The sequence below is a fragment of the Trachypithecus francoisi genome, unplaced genomic scaffold (genome assembly GCF_009764315.1).
Source record: "Trachypithecus francoisi isolate TF-2019V2 unplaced genomic scaffold, Tfra_2.0 Lachesis_group2, whole genome shotgun sequence".
NCBI lineage: Eukaryota > Metazoa > Chordata > Mammalia > Primates > Cercopithecidae > Trachypithecus > Trachypithecus francoisi.
Window position 1 is genome coordinate 132,339,397 of NW_022681465.1, and position 20,629 is coordinate 132,360,025.

The 20,629-nt window shown below is 35.4% G+C and overlaps 1 protein-coding gene across 1 annotated transcript in view; it reads right to left on the reverse strand.

The window, feature by feature from the left end:
* UBLCP1 (ubiquitin like domain containing CTD phosphatase 1) overlaps positions 1–20,629 on the reverse strand; it is a 22,810-nt gene continuing 2,181 nt past the window's right edge. Inside the window, exons 2-11 of the mRNA XM_033180428.1 lie at positions 16,688–16,886; positions 15,764–15,855; positions 15,318–15,403; positions 15,120–15,235; positions 13,686–13,784; positions 11,412–11,449; positions 10,779–10,877; positions 7,970–8,086; positions 2,673–2,800; positions 1–1,105 (exon numbers count right to left, since the gene is read on the reverse strand). Coding sequence (XP_033036319.1) covers positions 1,078–1,105; positions 2,673–2,800; positions 7,970–8,086; positions 10,779–10,877; positions 11,412–11,449; positions 13,686–13,784; positions 15,120–15,235; positions 15,318–15,403; positions 15,764–15,855; positions 16,688–16,841 — 957 coding nt within the window. The 5' untranslated portion in view covers positions 16,842–16,886 and the 3' untranslated portion in view covers positions 1–1,077. The remainder of the gene's footprint in view (positions 1,106–2,672; positions 2,801–7,969; positions 8,087–10,778; positions 10,878–11,411; positions 11,450–13,685; positions 13,785–15,119; positions 15,236–15,317; positions 15,404–15,763; positions 15,856–16,687; positions 16,887–20,629) is intronic.

Sequence of the window (20,629 nt, forward strand, 5' to 3'; positions counted from 1 at the left end):
TGTTTTAAGAAAAGATATTTATTATTTACACCACTGAAATTAGTCCTGTAAGAACAATATACACCATGTTTCTTTAAAAGGATCAATTCCTTTCAAATACAAGAACTGTATAAAGCAATATTGTCAACACAAAACAGTGGTCACATTACATATCTGCAGGCTTAAGCATTGCAAATAATATATTTTTTTAATTTTATGGCTAGATATTTTCACTGAAACAGTGTTAGCACTTAGACAAGATATAGCTGGAACAGAACAAAAGCTTTTTGTTCATGCTTTTTAGGAATCAATCAGTGATATGTCCCTTTTAAAAATTTATTGCCTTTAACTGCTTTTATGACAATGGTTTTAGGCAGATTATACTTAGCCACCAAAAAGAGACTCATTTTTGTTCCTTAGTTTTTATTCTTCAGTCTTCTGTTTCTCATACTAAGACAGAGCTGTATCAAGACTGACGTTTTCCAGCTTTACTTGGACATGTACACACATACAGGCCTAACTGAGACCGCCCAGAATTCAGAAATGTAACTAGTGGCATACAGAAGAGAAATCGTGTCTATGACAAAGGAATAAAAAATTCTTGATAATTTTAAGCATAACAAACTAGGTTCTTTAATCAAAAACTTTTTTTTTTTTTTGGTTTTAAAGGGGAAAGCACTAGTTTCAACATGGGTTTGGTCTTAGATTTAGTCAGACAATAACACAATGAGACAAAAACACAAAACATAACTTGTTTCCAAAGTCACAAAATGACATTGTTGAGCATACATTTTTCTCCACTGTGTGTGTGTGTGTGTTTGTGTGTGGTTGGGGGGTAGGGGGGAGGGGTCAGCAACCAACGCTGGAGAAAATATTTTTCAAGAGTAACAGAATATTCATATAGGGGACAAGCATTTTTTTAGCATATTGCTATCATCTTCAAAAAATATAAAATTAAATTTACAAAAAACTGGAAGACCAAGTATAAGCATTATGGTATCTGCTTCAGTGTCCAGCACTATCATAATGATTTCTAGCATAAAAGCAAGAAGTTCTTGGATCTTAAGTATCTTCAATAACTGTCAGTATAACTTGTAACTACTGTCCTTGCTTCTTTGAGAGATATCTGCAAGAAATAAAATAAAGATATCAAAGCTGTATCATGCTAAATTCATGAAGATAACCTAACTTTCCTCCCAAAGGAGTTTATTCTAATAATGAAACATTTCAAGATGAGTATTCTTAATAATCGCTTATATCTACTGATTACGTGCATGCACAGTTCTAAGTACAGGTATTAGCTTATTTAGTCTTCACAACAGCTCTAAGGAGTTTCTATTAGAATTATTCCTACTTTACAGGCACAGAGAAGTTAAGCAATTTGCCCAAATTCACACAGCTACAAAGTGGAAGAGCCTAGATTCAAAACAAGGTTCCAGAGGTCGTACTCTTTGACTATCGCTCCATACTGCCTTACTTCCAATGTGAAGGTCACTCTATTAACTAGTATTGTAACTTCCAAATACAGCTCCAACTCCATAAAGATCTTATTTTTCTTACAGCAAGACAGTGGGCAAAAGATGCTAAAGGTCTTTGATCAAGAGTGTAAAAGATACAAGACATTAACTTACTAAGCAAACAAATGTTTTTCATATTGTTTAATAGAAATCTACCACTAAATTAAAAATGTGATCTCTATTTCTCACATTTACAAATTACTATAATTGGTGGTGTGGAGATGGGGAAAGAGTTCCTAAAATCAGCAAACTTCAACATGTTTTGCTGGTACAGTTTGCTCACTTTGTGGCACTGCACTAAGCATTTACTATCTTCATGACTCAGTTACATTATCTGCAATGCAAAGATGGGGGTAAAAATGTCTGCTTTGTCTTCCTATTAGGATTATAGACTCTTAGAAGACTTGTGTCAAAGTGATCTGAAAAGTCAAAAGCGGAATCTGAAAAGCCAAAGTGTTATTATTACACAAATAGTTTCTTTTGGTGCTGTATTACTGGAACCAGATCCCTAAAGATCTAATTCCCCCCAAAATACTTGTAATACATAGTAACACCTTCCACATATCCGGGGGCTTTTCTCTGTCTCAAAACCTTCATGTTTATATGCAACACCTATATAGATTTGTGTATACATTTAAGTTTAGATAAAAGACTGAAAGACTATATACCAAGATGGTAACAGTGGTTATCTTTAAAAAGGAAAATTATGAGTAATTGTTTTTTTTAGTGGGATAAAGTTTTCTACCTTTTCTGCTACACACAAGTTACTTGTAATTTTTAATAAATAAATAGATGAAATTTTTACATGTGTTTTATTTTATCCTTACATTATGTTACAGTATGAGAAGAGGGATTACGTGATTCATAAAGGAGTAGCCTACCTAACATCACAAAATAATTTACAGGCAGCATCATCGACATATGCTAGTCTCTCAAGTTCTCTCTTCTAGAAGTATTAAAGAGCTTACAAGAGGTATGTTTATGAACAAGTTAGAGGTTAAGATGAAAGGGGAAAATACTTTCGGGGGTAGATCACTGGATTAGAAAATGTTTTTAGAAGTCACCTATTTTAAATAAAAATTAAGACAGCTATATAAATACTGGGGTCACTGACGAAAAATGATAATTTTTTCTTCATTGATGTAAAAAGAAAATAAATAAGCAATTAAAACTTACCTTTCCCAATATTTGTGATTTAGATCCAAAAAGTCATCTAATTTTGCTATTTCCTTGAGGTACTGAGTTAATTTTAAAAGTTCTTTGTCTTTATCTCGATTTAGGTGCGCTTTCATAAAAGGCCTTATCTATTAGGAAACAAACATTACTCAACACATCACAATGTGATAAGGAAAACTAACAAATCTATACTATCATTTCAATTAGAGTTAATGAGGTTAAAATATCACCAAGAACATAAATACTAAAAATTACTTTTATATTAGCTTAAGTAGAAAGTCATGTATAATGTTTACAAATGGCAAACTCTCCCACCTATTTTACCAAACATTATCTTTTCAATCTGAACCTGACAACACCAGCTTTCTTATAGCACTTGAATCCATACATAGCTACTCTACTTTGCAAAACTACTTAGCCCTTCCTGCTTCCTATCATTCTAGTTGCTTCTAATTAATTTCATTCATATTTTATTCATAAAAATTTAACCCAAATACCAGCTTGATCTAACAGTAGTGAGATACATTTTAACAATGATTATTTTTATTTTATTTTTCTATTAAATTTTTATATAGCTGATATCATTATACATTTATATAACCTGTTTCCTCCTATACTTTATCATAAGCATTTTTATCATTAAATTCTCCATTAAAATCATTTTTAATTATGCAAGAGTTTTCCATAAAAAGAACTGTCATATTTTCCAAATGTTTAAGGCTGATTTATTTTATGATGAAAAACAGTTTAAAAAACATTATTTCAAACCACACAAGTCAGAATAATAGACCGAGGTAGGGGACTGCAATTAGTAAGGAATAACATATCTTGACTTGAGTGGCGGTGCTATGAATGCATATGTTTATATGCAATCTTTATCTAGATTTTTGCATATATCTATGCTTAGAAAAGACTAGAGGACTAAACATCAAGATGGTAATAGTGTTTATCTTTGAAAAGGAAAATCATGAGTAATTTTAGTGGAATACAATTTTTTACAAGAATTATCTTTACAGTTTGTTAAACTATAAACGTATGCACTTTTTCTTATTTTACAGCTTCAATAAAGAATTCTGCTGTTTTGTGAAAGACATCTGCTCAAATATCTTCATACAACTCAAGATAGTCTTTCAATAATTTTAAACTAATTTTAGGTAATATGATATAACTAAGATTTACTTCAAAATATTGAGAGGGAAGTAGGGTATAGAGTAAACAATAACCATCCATGAATTAATAAGCTAACTTAAACTGAATATTATCTACATGGGGGTTTAAGCAATTTTTTTTTTTTTTTTTTTGAGACGGAGTCTTGCTCTGTCGCCCAGGCTGGAGTGAAGTGGCCGGATCTCAGCTCACTGCAAGCTCCGCCTCCCGGGTTTTACGCCATTCTCCTGCCTCAGCCTCCCGAGCAGCTGGGACTACAGGGGCCCGCCACCTCGCCCGGCTAGTTTTTTTTGTATTTTTTAGTAGAGACGGGGTTTCACTGTGTTAGCCAGGATGGTCTCGATCTCCTGACCTCGTGATCCGCCTGTCTCGGCCTCCCAAAGTGCTGGGATTACAGGCTTGAGCCACCGCGCCTGGCCCATTAAGCAATTTTATATAGTTCTGTTTATATTTGAATTTTTCTGTTATCTTTAAAAGAAAATCATACATATTCCTAAAGCACACATATTCTTAAAGCACACATGTAAGCACTGATTTCATCATACTTAGCAAAGTATTAATATATTCTTTTGATTTGGAGAAAATGAAAATTGGTCATTAGTTATTAATTTTACACAGTTAACACTGAAAAATGAATGACATTTAATCACTGTCACTTACTGAGAAGCAAGAACAATGAGTGAGCCCAAAGGAGTCTACTACCATATCTATTAAGTGTAGGGAAGGGTTTAAGTATTTTTTACATACTTTACTTCTGTCAGTGGAAAAACACCACCAGTCTGAAATGGACAGAAGAAAATTTTCCCAGGTGTTCTACTCTCATCAGAACAGCTTGGTGCCAGTGACCTCCACACTGTTAGCGGGCTCCCATACTGCTTGAAGGGCACCAGTCAGAGCTGTCAAAGGGAGTCTTCTCAGAAATCAGCATTTGTGGGAGATACCACTTCCAAAAAGGCAGTGCAGCAGTGCTATCTCCCAGCAGCATTGAATGTGGGGGATGAAGACGACGCTTTACAGGGCCTTGCTTAGGCCCTGGGGATGGGAGTAAACAGAGGCATGATATGAGGATGTAGTGAAATGAGTTTCTGCATAATCCTGGGTGATATGGTAATGTTTTAAAGTATTCCTTCATTCACTTCCTAAGGACTGAAAGGCAACAGATTAACTTTTAAACAATACATAATATACTAAAGTGTCCAAATTTAAACAGCAGGAAATTACAGGGTTGGTGGGTAGTAAATAAGATTTTCAACCCAAGGCTCTGCTAAGTTATTTTTACTTTCCAAACATTTGCTCTTAAGCACTATTAAACAACAAAACTAAAATATTCTAATGATTCTGGTTCTAAAATTTAAAATAAATTAAGGGTGAAAATCTATTCACCTAATTGACTTCACTTGCTCCAGTATAACCACTGTTTACTGTATATTTTTAAATATTGATCTAAGTGATCACTAAAAGGACAGGAAACCACCCTCTTGTCTCAGGTCAAGGAAGCATTTTTAGAAACTTAAGACTGTCCAGATTAGCTGAATTCTCCTATATCACAATTTCCTTGTATGGACAATAAAAATGGAGTTTTCAGCTGATAAGCTGCTTTATCTGTGAACAAGATTCACATTCTTTTAGTGTAATTCTAAATTCATATTCATAGTACCTTCCATATATTTCAAACCTTATGACTGACAAACTTATGTTTAATAGAACTATTTTCAAAATAAGCAGTCTTATTTTTAAGATCTACATGAAATCTTTGAGATTTCTACCAAGCGCATTATGAAAGCATGATAACAAAACACAGTATTTGAGGATATTTCTCCATTTTAGAACTGTTTCTGGACTGGGCAAAGTCGCTTATGCCTGTAATCCCAGCACTTTGAAAGGCTGAGACAGGTGGATCGCCTGAGCTCAGGAGTTCGAGACCAGCCTAGGTAGGCAATGTGGCAAAACCTTGTCTCTACCAAAAATACAAAAAGTAGCCAGGTGTGGTGGTGTGCACCTGTAGTGCACCCAGCTACTCGGGAGGCTGACATGTGAGGATCACTGGAGCAAGGGAAGTCGAGGCTGCAATAAGCTATGACCATGCCACTGCACTCCAGCCTGGGTGACAGAGCAAGACCCTGTTTCAAGAAACAAACAACAAAAAACCCTATCTGTCTCTATGATGGTGTGGGCATATCTTTAACCTTAATCTTAACCTTTAATCTTTAACCTTAAAAGAGGTTTTCATGAAGTGTTATCTTGGGTAGATTAATTTTATAAAAAAGAGGTTTTCAATAAAAGACACACAAGGACCACCCGTGGAGCGTCTAAATCTACCTCTGGAATTGGAATTTAGGGGATGGGGACATTTTTTTTAGGAATTCCTTTAGTGGGTCTACTAAGTATGGTCTTTTAGAAACCCTACTGTAAAGTAATATAAAGAAGTAGACATTTACAATAACATCTCTCCCTGCATCAAGAGATGAATGGAACTCAAATGTTCGTTAGGAAAACAAAGTTTCTTCTAAACAAACAGGAAACTAATGATAGTATTTTTTTTAAAAAAAAGCTAAAGGTCTCCTCAAAAATTACTCCTTGACCATCATGGGCTCACCTCCTTGCAAGAATAGGTAATAACCATTAGTTTCACAGACAATTAAGTTTACATCAATCACATTTCTTCTCAAGACTCAAGAATACATTTTTGTACCTTATACCTGGTGAAGCACATGTAAGAAAAGCACTTCTCCCCAAACCTTAAACAGAAACCATTAAGGACAACATAATCACTTTTCTTCCAAGTCAATAGTTTTTATACTTGTGGCAATTCACTAGCTAGATTAGCATTCTTTCCCTAAAATATCCTCATTGTAAACAAAAAATCAAATCAACAAAAGAAAGGTTTAAAAAATGTACTTTAAGTTTTTCCCTCTTGCCTTTTAGAACTACCAAGGACCCAGCTAGTAGAAAAGTTTAGGACTGAGGATAAAAACATCTCAGTGTCAGGACTGCAACTTCAAATGGAGCCTCCATATGCAATAGTGCCATAGTATAGAGTTATCTTTTCCATTTTCATATTGCGCCAACATGTAATCAACTATGGGTACCAGAAACTTTTAAGTTTCAAATTTCACTCTTACCAATTTTACACTGTTACCAAGATGAAATGTCACATAAGATTGCATGCAAGGATTGTCACTGACCTAGGAACCAAGTCACTAGAGTTTAACCCAAATTCTGCCATTAGCCAGTTACATACACAATCTTGGGCAAGTCAGGAACTTCTTCAACCTCAGACTGTTTCCAAAGTTAAGAAGGTGGGCAAGAGATGACTGTGGTTCCTTCTAGCTCTAGCAACGTCTAATTCTAAGATATGTACTTGCCCTCTAGGAATTTTCAAAAATGTCTTTAGTTTCAGTTTAAAAAGAAAAAACAAAGTACCCTTACTGCCATTTCTCAAGCTAACCAGAATGTTTAAAATGCCAAGATTTGTATACCTAAAAAAATAACTAATGATTTTACTTTTGATGCTAAAAGTCAATATTGGGAAGCCCATGTTGCTCCCACAGAGCTAATTAAAAATAAAATACTTGGGCCAGGCACAGTGGCTCAAGCCTGTAATCTCAGTACTTTGGGAGGCTGAGGTGGGCAGATCACGAGGTCAGGAGTCCTAGATCAGCCTGGCCAACATGGTGAAACTTATCTACTAAATATACAAAAGTATATACTAGTTCAGTATATATAAGTATCTACTAAATATACAAAAATTAGCTGGATGTGGTGGTGCGCTCCTGTAATCCTAGCTACTCAGGATGCTGAGGCAGGAGAATCACTTGAACCCGGGAGGTGGAGGCTGCAGCAAGCCGATATTGCACCACCGCACTCTAGCCTGGGCGACAGAGCGAGATTCCGTCTCAAAAACAAACAAACAAACAAACAAATACTTGGATGAACTAGCTAACTATGGAGACATCAATGCAAAAAAGACAAAGGTCAATTTCTACATGAATTGTTCTTAAACTTTTCTTGCCTGTGACGTAAGAATACAGTACTTCCAAAAATATATGAAATTCAACAGTGCTTACTACAAAAGTTCTACCACACAGTCCGGATTATGTGAGCACATAACAAGTAAAAGTATGTCTTACCTTTAGTCCATTCTGTGGGTTCATTAGAAAATTTCTCCCAATGTCATCAAACATAATGGTGTTTTTCTTGCTGTAAAACTCCGAAAACTTTCCCCATATAACACCAAGAGGCTTTACCTTAGAACAAAAGTTTACATTTAACTCAAATTTTATCAATATTTCATCCTGTCTTAAAAGCAGGAATACTGCAAACTGCCTTGCAGAACAATGCCAAAGCGTTCCTTTCCTCCTGTGAGACAGGTGTGAACTAATTATTAAATGCAACCCACTTTAAAGCACAATGCATTTTGCAATACTGAAACTTCTGAAAGGTTGGTTCATGTCCAACTGAACTACACCCATTATAAAACTTTCCATAATTTTAATGTGAAGATTTTGGGTAAAATAAATTAATTATTTAATTTTTTAAAAACCCAAAGTAATTGTTTAGATGTCTGCTATGCAGTCACATGACTTCCTTGGTTAACACATTCCTTCTCAGAGCTTGGGACTCACATGGAGTCTGCTTTCCAAACTAGAACACCTTAGTCAAAAAAAATGTATTTGGCTCTTTCAATTGATAATTTAAATATTTTGTAGAGGAAAACCTCATTTTATCTTTAACTCAGTGGCACAGGTGCATAATTTCTAGGGAATTTGATTGCTTAACTTCAGAAGCACCATATTTTACAAATTCTTACTCTTATTTCTGAATTGTTAAACTGAAGCTTCAAAGAGATAATTTCTCATATAGTCTTACCCATTGGTATTTGTGTAAAGTCTCTGTAAGACTACACAGGAAATAACACTGATTGACTATAGGGAGAATAAGTGGCTAGGTGCCAGGTGAAAGATGACTTTTCATTATGTACTTTATTCTGTTTTTAGTCATTACACATTTGGAAAACTTTTTAAATTAATTTTTAGAAAATTACTTTTGCTGAAGACTAAAGTCTTACGGTATTATGAGAACAGAATGTAATAATAAATATATGAGATTAAGTGGTAATAAATAAATAGTGATAAAGGTTGTCACTTTAAAATTTTTTTCCTCCTATAATTTAATTTGGAGAAAGCTTTTTCCTTCCTATTGTCCTGCCTATTACAAAAAATATTAATGAAATATTTTAATTTACTAAAATTTTACTTTCCTGATTTTGTTTTTTTGCTACTAATCTTGTTTACTACTGAAACAGAAACCGCCCACTCCAGCCCTGCGAAATAAGACAAATATATAGAAACTAATACAATAAGCCATATTTTGAGGATTTTTAGCTAACAAAAGCCTCAAGAAATATGACAACAGAGGTCACTTTTTATGACATCCAGAATAAAAATCCTATATCCTCATAAAAACTGCTGTCATTTGGTAATTAGGTCAAGCACCATATATATGTTCCCCAAAACACAAACTATTTTGTTCTCAATTAGAAAAGTAATATTGCTAATTATAAAAAAAACTTGAAAATACTGAAAAGCACAAAGGAAAATTTTAAATCATCAATAATCTAGTCAGTACCAAGGACAATAACTCAATATTCTGATATATTGGCTTTAGGCATTTTTATAAACAAGAGCAGCCTCAGAGAGTTGACAGGTTCTTTGTTAAACTAAGAGTAATCCTGAACCAAACAAAGGTTAAGAACTATTTTCTAATGGCTTACAACAGTGTTCTCTAAAATACTTCTTTCACTTAAATGTGTCATGAAAATTTCTAAATCATTACATATCCTACCACATCAAATGACGAACCACAGTTCCTTACATAGATAATAGTAGTTTATATATCCAATTCCCTACTGCTGGATATTGAGGATTATTTTTATTCCTTTTTCACTGTTATAAAACATGTTTAACATTTCCCTAAGTAATTTTTAACGTTAAGATTTTGTAAATGTATTATTTTACTTTAGTATATAATAAGTTATCTTTTAGCCGATACATGCAGTATTTACCTTATAGAACAAGTCCCCATGCCCTTAAATCATTCTATTTATGGTTTTCATGATTTTAATACCATCTCCCCTAAGGTTTCCTCGTATCCTAAGTTCTCCTCAATTCCTATTAGTTTGGGTGTTTTTATTTTATTTTTACTTTATTTTGTTGAGATAGAGTCTTGCTCCATCACCCAGGTTGGAGTGCAGTGGCGTGATCTCAGTTCACTGCAACCTGCGCCCCCTGGGTTCAAGCAATTCTCCTGCCTCGCCTCCCGAGTAGCTGGGATTACAGGCATGCACTATCCAGCCCGGCTAACAGTTTGAGTGCTTTCAAATGGTATGGGCTGTGTCTCACTTATCTCTTTATTTCCAACAGTGCCAATCACAGGACCTGCCAGATAGTAGGAACTTAATAATGTAAGTAGTTACTTGACGAGTAAAATAACTGGTTAGCCCAACCCTTTTCTCTGATTGTTCTTGTTGCTATTCTCTAGCATCACCCCAAAGTACATGCACCATGATGCATCTGCTTTTATTACCAGTTTCATACAGGGCAGGGTGAGTGTTTTCGTTTGTTCCTAGTATCTTCCTTGATAATATTCAGTATTTTTCTCACCTACTCTGCCCAGTAACATTGTGCTGCCATCAACACAGGTCAATTACGCACAATCACAAGTCCCTTTCTTGACGTCCTGCTTCAATATCCTTAATTTTATCATTAAAATTCAAATCTTTTAACCTTAAATACATTTTGCTATGTCAAAACTCAACCATTTTATTATTCACTCAGATGAATCTCTATAGTCTTTCTTTAATTTACTCCATCACTATAAACATAACAAGTACACTGGAAAATAACCATGTCATTAAATAGAAGTAAAATGACTTCTTACGTCTATTAATCCTCTCCTTGGAGTATGTACTGTTATCATAGCAGCACTATCCAACATGAAAGTAATCTTATAATTTGCATTTGTGCTCACTCCCAGCTCCTATAAACACAAATATTCATGAGGTTAAAACACAGTAATATGGAAAATTTCAGATTTTCTGAATATTCTAGCTGCAATTTCTCATAATGCCAACTTTCTAGATCACTGGCCACTGCATCTTGCTGAACAACTAGGAAGTATTTTAGTTTCACTTAGATAAGTCAATAAACGCTAGACCAAGGAAAATAAACTAGAAATAGATTACTTCCTAATTTCCATTTTAGGAGAATACTGACTCTTTTAAGTATTACACACCAGAGCAAAAGAAGGAAAATAAAATATTATTGTAAAATTAGGAAGAATGTGGGGGAGGGGACAAGCTTAGTTATACTTTTTCTTAAAAAAAAAAACTTACGGATTCAGTACAATCCACTTATTAAACACACTTTAAAAAAAACCTCTACTCCCAATAATGGTATTTATCTATATACTAAGTGCCCTCCAGTAAGAATAAAATTAATTCAGTTCTAGAACTTTTAACAAGACAAATGCAGTTTGAAAATATTTTTAAATGGATTGCTTTCTAACACTTACTTTCATTTTAGCTTCAATCCACTTCATATTTGTTGCAGCTAAAACATGAGGAATGATAATACAATACATATGAAAATCTTGAATTTCTTTAAAAAAATCTGTATAAATAAGTTTTCTAAGCAAAACTAAAAGTTTAAATGCATCAGAATTAACAGTCCCTAGCATACTTATGGTAATTTTCTTTTAAATATTGATAAAAGTAAACTTACTGCAGTGTGTCTTCAAGACAGAATAAATTTTAAACAACTTTTATCTATAAGATACAGGTAACCTATGCTCAAAAGAACTCTGAACCTAGGAAATTTATAAATCAAGACCTAAACTCTCTTTTTAAATCAGCCCTGACACTCTATCACCCAAACTTAAACTTGGGTGACTGGATCACTTTTTTCCATGTTCCTACTTCTAGGCAATGCACAGGTATACACAGCGTCAATATAAGCATATTGTTATGTGTCAAAAGTTTATGTTGAAAACCAGCTAGTTAGGTTCAATGAAAATCTGCATTTTGTCAGTCTCAGCATATTAATGCTGAGTCTAGCAACTTCTAACAAGAAATCTGAGACAAATTCATAAAGTATACCTGCATCATGTATCTGCTTATTGTCAGACATTAACCAGTTTTGAGATCATTAATACTAAACTTAAATCCTCATCTTTATGTGCTTTCCTGGTTTACTGGACTAAACTATACAGGTATAACCAAGTAAAATGTTTAAAAAGAGAAAAAGCAATTTAATTATTTGAAGTGTGTGTGTGTAATTTTTAAAAGCAGAAGAGGAACCTGAGTTCTCAAAATAAAAAATCTTCAGCATGCACACATACAAAAAACAGAAGAATCATTTTACACATATGAAACTGGTCAGTTGAGCTAAAATTTTAAAGACTGTTGTATCTCCAATGAAACCATCATAAGACAGAAAAAAAATTAATTCAGTACTTATTTAGTATCTGCAATTACCAGATGAAAAACAAAAAGACTCACAGCTAATACAAAGTTTCTAATTATTAAGTAACTATATGTCAGACATAGTACTAGTTGCTATATTGATACTTCTATTCTTACAACTAACCTGTTATATTTAGTTATCTTCATTTCTCAGATAAGGAAACTAAGGCTCAGAGAGATTAAGTGACCTGCTCAGTGTCACACAATAAGAAGAGAGTCAGAATTAAAATCTTAGTCTATTTAGCTCCAAAGTGAAGTACTCTTTTCATTGAACTACCACAAAATATCATAGTTTATAAACATAATTTAAATATACGATTGTAAAAGGTTCTCAAATTTTATAAGTCTAGTTTAATAACATTTAAAGCATAAACTTTTTTCTCAAATATCATCTTAGATGTCAAAGTTCCTAAACAAAAATTTGCTTACCAGCAAGCTTTCTTCACCTTATCTTACTAAACCAGAAAATTATATATTTTGACGATAATTTTAATCTTAACAGCTGTGAACTCACATATTTGTGGGGAGGAGGGATGTAAATCAATACATTGCTTCATTTTTCAAGAAAGTCTTGCTACCAAAAAACGTTAATTGAACTGAATAGTGTGCTTACTATTACAGTAGATATACTTCTTGGAGCAAACTCAGTATCTTATCACAGACCTGTACATTCTTGAAATGGTCCATAGACCACAATTTCAATGTCACTGCCTTAGTCCACATATTAATTTTTCCTTAAGTAATTCAAGTTGCCTTTATTTCCAGAGAACTATATCAGTGTGATTTATTTTTAAACACCTTTTTCCAAGTATTTTAAAACTGGAGTCAGGAAAAAAGGAGAAAGCAAAAATATTCTGAAGCATCAAGAATTCCACAGCAAAGATCAGAAGGAAAGGCTGGGCACGTTGGCTCATGCCTATAATCCCAGCACTTTGGGAGGCCAAGGCAGGAGGATCACTTGAGCCCAGGAATTTGAGACCAGCCTGGGTAACACAGCGAGACTCTAAAGATATGTCCCCAGTTTTTAAAAAAAAATCAGAAGGAAAAACTTCAAATCAAGGTGGGGTCATTGGGAAAATTAGTTATTTTTATTCTTATACTATAATGTACTCATGTCCTATACTTAAATTAACTATCTCACTGGTATTTGGCAAATATATGTGTAAGTTTATATTATGATACACACTTCATTTTAGAAATTTGCTAAAAAATGAAAACTATTTCATATTTAAACACAGGTCATTTTAAGTCACATTTTATACAGCACAATAATATATGGAACAACCTTATTTCCACAGAAATCTAAGCAAAAAAATACAGCTTACACCAAATAACAATGTCATAATCTTCATAGGCAGATGTTAGAAATTCATGAAGATATGGCCGCATTAACTCTACCCCAGTCTCTGCACAAGACCTGTGGTCTAAAAGAAAATGGATAATTATTAGTTTACCATCATGAACAAGTACCTAATAGCAATTATTATAAAATGTAATATATTATGAAATGTAATATAAACATTCCAGTGCAAACTGCTTCAGACTGAATTATATTGGCTGACAAAAAGATGTCTTTCAAAACATACAATTTAAAATCCTTAAGATCCAATTTTAGTCGATCAATTTTGCTCAGTTTGCAAAAAGCAATACTGAAAATACAGGCTTAACTGGTAACCTGTAAATTTTTTTCTCACCTAATCTCTAAAGTTTAGATGCTATTTTTTAATAATGAAAAACAAACTATGTCCACTTATACTCACCTTAATCATCTATCTTGCAGATATAATCACATTTCATCAAAATGATAGGGCCAATTAACCAATTAATTAAATTTTTAAAAACTATACATTAACTTTTATTTTAGGTTTAGGTTTAGAAATCAATTCCAATATCAGAAGTTAACTATTTCTTGCCAACATTATACATAAGCGGAACATCTTTTTTTTTCAATGAACACAAAACACTTTTTTTTTTTTGAGACAGGGTCTCACTCTGTCACCCAGGTTGGACTGCAGTGGCACTCCACAGCTCACTGCAGTCTTAATCTGGGCTCAAGTAATCCTCCCACCTCAGCCTCCTAAAGTAGCTGAGACTAGGTGCATACCACCACATCCAGCTAATATTTTTAGTTTTTAGTAGAGTTGAGGTCTTGCTATGCTGCCCCGGTTGATTTCCAACTCCTGAGATCAAACGATCCTCCCACCTCAGCCTTCCAAAGTGCTGGGATACAGATGTGAGTCACTGCACCTGGCCTACATGAGAAATTTTAAATTCAAGAGTCTGCTTGAATATAAACAGAAAACTAGTGATAAAATATCAAAAATAATTTTTTAAAAATTCCTTATAAAAAATTATAATCAACAGGAAATCACATGGTTAAATGATGATGCATCCATAAATTAGAACACTGGCCAAAAAAAAAAATGTATATACATATATATATACACACACACATACATACATCATTCATAATAAACAATATTTTACTGAGATGATGTTCAATATGTTATTAAATAATTAGAGGAGATCCATACAAACAGTCTAGAAGATATATATCAAATTATTAAGAGTGGTCATCTTTGGGTATCACTATTACAGATGACTTCTTTTTTTGGTTATCTGTATTTTCTACAATGAGCAATTTACCTTTGTAATAAGAAAAGTTTTCAAGTATTTCATGAGAACCATGAGTTGCTAAGAAAAGAAAAAGAGAGTTGTTGTGGGTAACAGAAAATGAAAAGCATCATTAACTGACTTACCAAATAATGTATAATCAACATCTAGTACCAACAGCTTTTTCCCTTCCCTGGGAGGATTCAAAATTTCCACTTTGTACTCTTTCACTCTGCGAGAAATTTTCAGTAGGTTTTCTTCCCTAATCGAAAACATATAATTAGATAAAATATTCACTTATTCTCACATGACAACTGATTACTTCTAAAGCGAAAAGCACTTACCTATTTTCTACTTCAACTACTTCATCTTCAATATCAAAGTCATTAACAACATCATCATTGTCAGGGGGTGGACCTAAGACATCTTCCTATTAAGATGGAAAAAGTTTTGTTTTACCATATTATCCTTAATATAACAAATATATGCATAGCATAAAAATCAAATGAGAAATACAATTTGAGTTACAGAGTCTTTTAAGCCCACACTAGAAAATCTCGACAATTTATAATTCATTATGTATGTTTCCTGGGCAGATTTACCATATTAAGTTTGACCATTTGCACTACTACTAGACTTACATAGTTAATGCCACATTCACGGTGCGGGTTTTATTTTTCATTGATTGCTAGACTGACAATTTTACCACAATTAAAACTATAATACAACAGTGCAGTATAAATCATAGTATCTTCAAATGGACAAATAGTAACAAAAAGTAAACATTTACCAAGCTCTCCTCACGAGTTCCCATCATCATGATTTTAGTATTTGGTTTCAGTTTGAGAGCTCCAAGCTTAACATCATTTTCTGCAGGTTTGCCTACAATACAAGCAAATGACTGTTTTCTCACAGCTGCTGGTTTTACTATTCTGTTATACAAAACCCTACCATTAAAAGGTTTGGTACACAAGTCACAGCAATTTTTGTTGTTTTTGTTTTTCCTACATTAACAAATTGTTTCTGCTGAATTAGTCATATCTAAGACACTAAGAAGTCAAAATTAATACAAGGGTTATTTTCTCCCCAGTTCTATGTTAGATGAACACCTTTATTCAACTACCTAAACAAAATTAATTCATGTTTTATTCTGTTGTTCAAAATGAGTATTACTGTTTTCCAGGAAGCCTTAAAAATTGAGTGCCTAAGAAAACTGTAGATTTACTGTTACTCAAAACTCATTCTTCAATATGATAATCACAAAACACCATAAACAATGCCTTTTAAACCGGATATGAATGCTGCCTGTAATTTTTAAATGTTGTCTTTACTTTTGAAACAGAAAAGATAATTTTGGAAGAGTACAAGGCCCTTGGGAAGAGTACAAAACACTGTGCTAAAAGGCAGATATCAGAAAATAAATGAGTTTCATAAAGGACTTCTGTGTTAAAGGTTTAACAAGCAAATACCAACTGTCTAAAACATCAAAAGTAATCTTAATAATCATGGTATTTTCAAGGACACTTTAATATTCTCACTTTTACCACTAAAACAATTTTAAGAATATTTCTACTGAAGAAATCGCTAAAGGGAAACACTTACTAAACAACAGATAGCAAGTATAAATTATTAAACAATTATACTCAAAATAATTATTAAAATCCATAATACTAAAAATTCAATGCAAAAAAATCTGAAGAGGGGAGAGAATTACCTTTAACTTTGAGTCCAAGTAACTTTTGGCGTTCTGGAAGCACTCCTGTAAGGGTCTTGAGAAACTGTTTGAGATCGAGCACAGTATCATCTTCTGAAAGTGTGGTCACTGAATACTCCTGTCCACCCCATTTTACAATGATAGGGAGAGCCATTCTTGAAACATATGAGGAAGCAGCTTTCCTTCAGGAAAAAAATACCTGGAAAGAAAGACAAAAAGTGAACAAGTTAAAATAGATACTGTATACTGAAGCCAAACTTTAAAGTTTTATGTGTACACTTTGAGCCCTATTTTACAAATGATGACACAGAGGATTTTTGTCCGTACAAGAATACTACCAGAACACCAAAAGATCCTAGGACTCAAAGTTAAATTCCACCACACTCCTAATTTTTGGCTTAGAGTTACTACTTTTTAATACTCTGACTCTGTTCAACTGGAAATGTGCAATTATGACCTACCATTCCTCCTGCTCTATTTGGTCAGGTTGATGCTACAGGCAAGTCCTTCCCTGACAGACCATCAACGTTCATTTAACATTTGAAAGGTAATGTGGTGTAGTTAAGAACACAGACTCTAGAGCCAGATGACCTGGGTTCAGATTCCGGATCTCTCCCACTTAGCTATCTGACTTTGAGAAGTTACTTGACTCTCAGTGCCTAGGTTTCCTCATCTGTAAAATAGGAATGATGATACTACCTACTTCTTAGGGCTCTTATGAGGATTAAATTAATTAACATTTACAAGTTACATAGTGCCTAGCACCTAGTAAACACTACATAAATTAAGTATTGGTTAAACAAAAATCTTTTTAAACTGAAAGTTTATTATGTTCCAGGCAGGCACTGTGCTAAATAAACAGTAAAGAGCCATTATTTGTTTCATATTTTATGAATTGAAGTTTTTACACAATCTCATTAGAGAAAGGAATTTGATAAGTTTCCCCTCTTTTACAATTAAGGAAACAGCAGTTTTGAGAGGCTATGTAATCTGCACATAGACACAAAGCTAGTTACAGAACAGGTCTTCTAACTAAATCTTAGGTTTCTTCTCCTCCACAATTCTCTCTCTTCAGTTGAAAGTACAAGGGTTAAGACATCAAAGATCAGTGTATTAGCCTGTTTTCACACTGCCAATAAAGACATAATCAAGACTGGGAAGAGAAAGAGGTTTAATTGGACTTTACAGTTCAAGAATGGCTGGGGAGGCTCTCAAAATCATGGTGGAAGGCAAAAAGCACTTCTTACATGGCAGTGGCAAGAGAGAATGAGGAAGAAGCAAAAGCAGAAACCCCTGATAAACCCATCAGATCTCATGAAACTTAGTCACTATCACGAGAATAGCACAGGAAAGACTGGCCCCCATGATTCAATTACCTTCCCCTGGGTCCCTCTCATAACACATGGGAATTATGGGAGATACAATTCAAGTTGAGATTTTGGTAGGCACAGAGCCAAACCATATCATTCTGCCCCTGGCCCCTCCAAATCTCATGTCCTCACATTTCAAAACCAATCATGCCTTCCCAACAGTCCCCCAAAGTCTTAATTCATTTCAGCATTAACCTAAAAGTCCACAGTCCAAAGTCTCATCTAAGACCAGGCAAGTCCTTTCCACCTATGAGCCTGTAAAATCAAAAGAAAGCTAGTTACTTCCTTGGTACAGAGGGTATAGGTATTGGGTAAATACAGCCATTCCAAATGGGAGAAATTGGCCAAAACAAAGCAGTTACAGAGCCCATGCAAGTCTGAAATCCAGTGGGCAGTCAAATTTTAAAGGTCCGAAATGATCTCCTTTGACTCCAGATCTCACATTCAGGTCACGCTGATGCAAGAGGTGGGTTCCTATGGTCTTGGGCAGCTTTACCCCTGTGGCTTTGCAAGGTACACCTTCCCTCCCAGCTGCTTTTACGGGCTGGCATTGAGAGTCTGCGGATTTTCCAGGTGCACGGTACAAGCTGTCATTAGATCTGCCATTCTGGGATCTGGAGGATGGTGGTCCTCTTCTCACAGCCCCACTAGGCAGTGCCCCACTAGGGACTCTGTATGGGGGCTCCGACCCCACAATTCCCGTCCGCACTGCCCTGGCAGAGGTTCCCCATGAGGGCCCCACCCCTGTAGCAAACTTTTGCCAGGGCATCCAGGTGTTTCCATATATCTTCTGAAATCTAGGCACACGTTGCCAAACCTCAATTCTTTTTTTTTTTTTTTTTTTTTTTTGAGACGGAGTCTTGCTCTTTCGTCCAGGCTGGAGTGCAGTGGCCGGATCTCAGCTCACTGCAAGCTCCGCCTCCCGGGTTTTACGCCATTCTCCTGCCTCAGCCTCCGGAGTAGCTGGGACTACAGGCGCCCGCCACCTCGCCCGGCTAGTTTTTTGTATTTTTAGTAGAGACGGGGTTTCACCGTGTTAGCCAGGATGGTCTCGATCTCCTGACCTCGTGATCCGCCCGTCTCGGCCTCCCAAAGTGCTGGGATTACAGGCTTGAGCCACCGCGCCCGGCCCAAACCTCAATTCTTGACTTCTGTGTACCCACAGGCTCAACACCATATGGAAGCTACCAAGACTTGAGGCTTCCACCCTCTGAAGTCACAGTCCAAGCTGTACATTGGCCCCTTTCAGTCATGGCTGGAGTGGTTGGGAAACAGGGCACCAAGTCCCTAGGCTGCACACAGCATGGGGACCCTTGTCCCAGCCCACGAAACCTTTTTTCCTTCCTAGACAGCCAGGCCTGTGATGGGAGGGGCTGCCATGAAGGTCTTTGACATATCCTGGAGACATTTTCCCCTAGGTCTTGGGGATTAACATTAGGCTCCTTGCTACTTATGCAAATTTCTGCAGCCAGCTTGAATTTCTCCCCAGAAAATGAGTTTTTCTTTTCTTTTGCATAGTCAGGTTGCAAATTTTCCAAACTTCTATGCTCTGCTTCCCTTATAAAACTGAGTGCCTTTAACAGTCCCCAAATCACCTCGAGTGCTTTGCTGCCTAGAAATTTCTTCTGCCAGATACCCTAAATCATTTTTCTGAAGTTCAAAGTTCCACAAATTTCTAGGGTGGGGCAAAGTGTCACCAGTATCTTTGCTAATATATAACAAGAATCACTTTTACTCCAGTACCCAACAAGTTCCTCATCTCCATTTGAGACCACCTCAGCCAGGACCTTATTGTCCATGTCGCTATCAGAATTTTGGGCAAAGTCATTCAACAAGTCTCTAGGAAGTTCCAAACTTTCTACATTTTCCCGTCTTCTGAGCCCTCCAAACTGTTCCAACCTCTGCCTGTTACCCAGTTCCAAAGTTGCTTCCACATTTTCGGGTATCTTTTCAGCAATGCTCCACTCTACTGGTACAAATTTACGGTATTAGTCTGTTTTCACGCTGCCGACTAAGACATACCTGAAGCTGGCCAAAGTGGCTCACGCCTGTAATCCCAGAACTTTGGAGGCTGAGGCAGGTGGCTCACCTGAGGTCAGGAGTTCAAGATTAGCCTGGCCAACATGGTGAAACCCCATCTCTACTAAAAATACAAAAAAAATTAGCTAGGTGTGGTGGTGGGAGCCTGTAACCCCAGCTAGTTACAGTTCCACAATGGCTAGGGAGGCCTCAGAATTATGGCAGAAGGTAAAAAGCACTTTTTACATGGCAATGGCAAGAGAGAATGAGGAAGAAGCAAAAGGGGAAACCCCGATAAACCCATCAGATCTCATGAGACTTATTCACTATCACAAGAATAGCACAGGAAAGACTGGCCCCCATGATTCAATTACCTCCCACTGGGTCCCTCCCACAACAAGTGGGAATTCTGGGAGACACAATTCAAGTTGAGATTTAGGTAGGGACACAGCCAAACCATATCAGTCAGTAAATACAAAACCCACGGACACAGAACTAAGCACACAAAGATTATATAGTGGCTGCTACTAATGTAAATAACCAAACATATGTC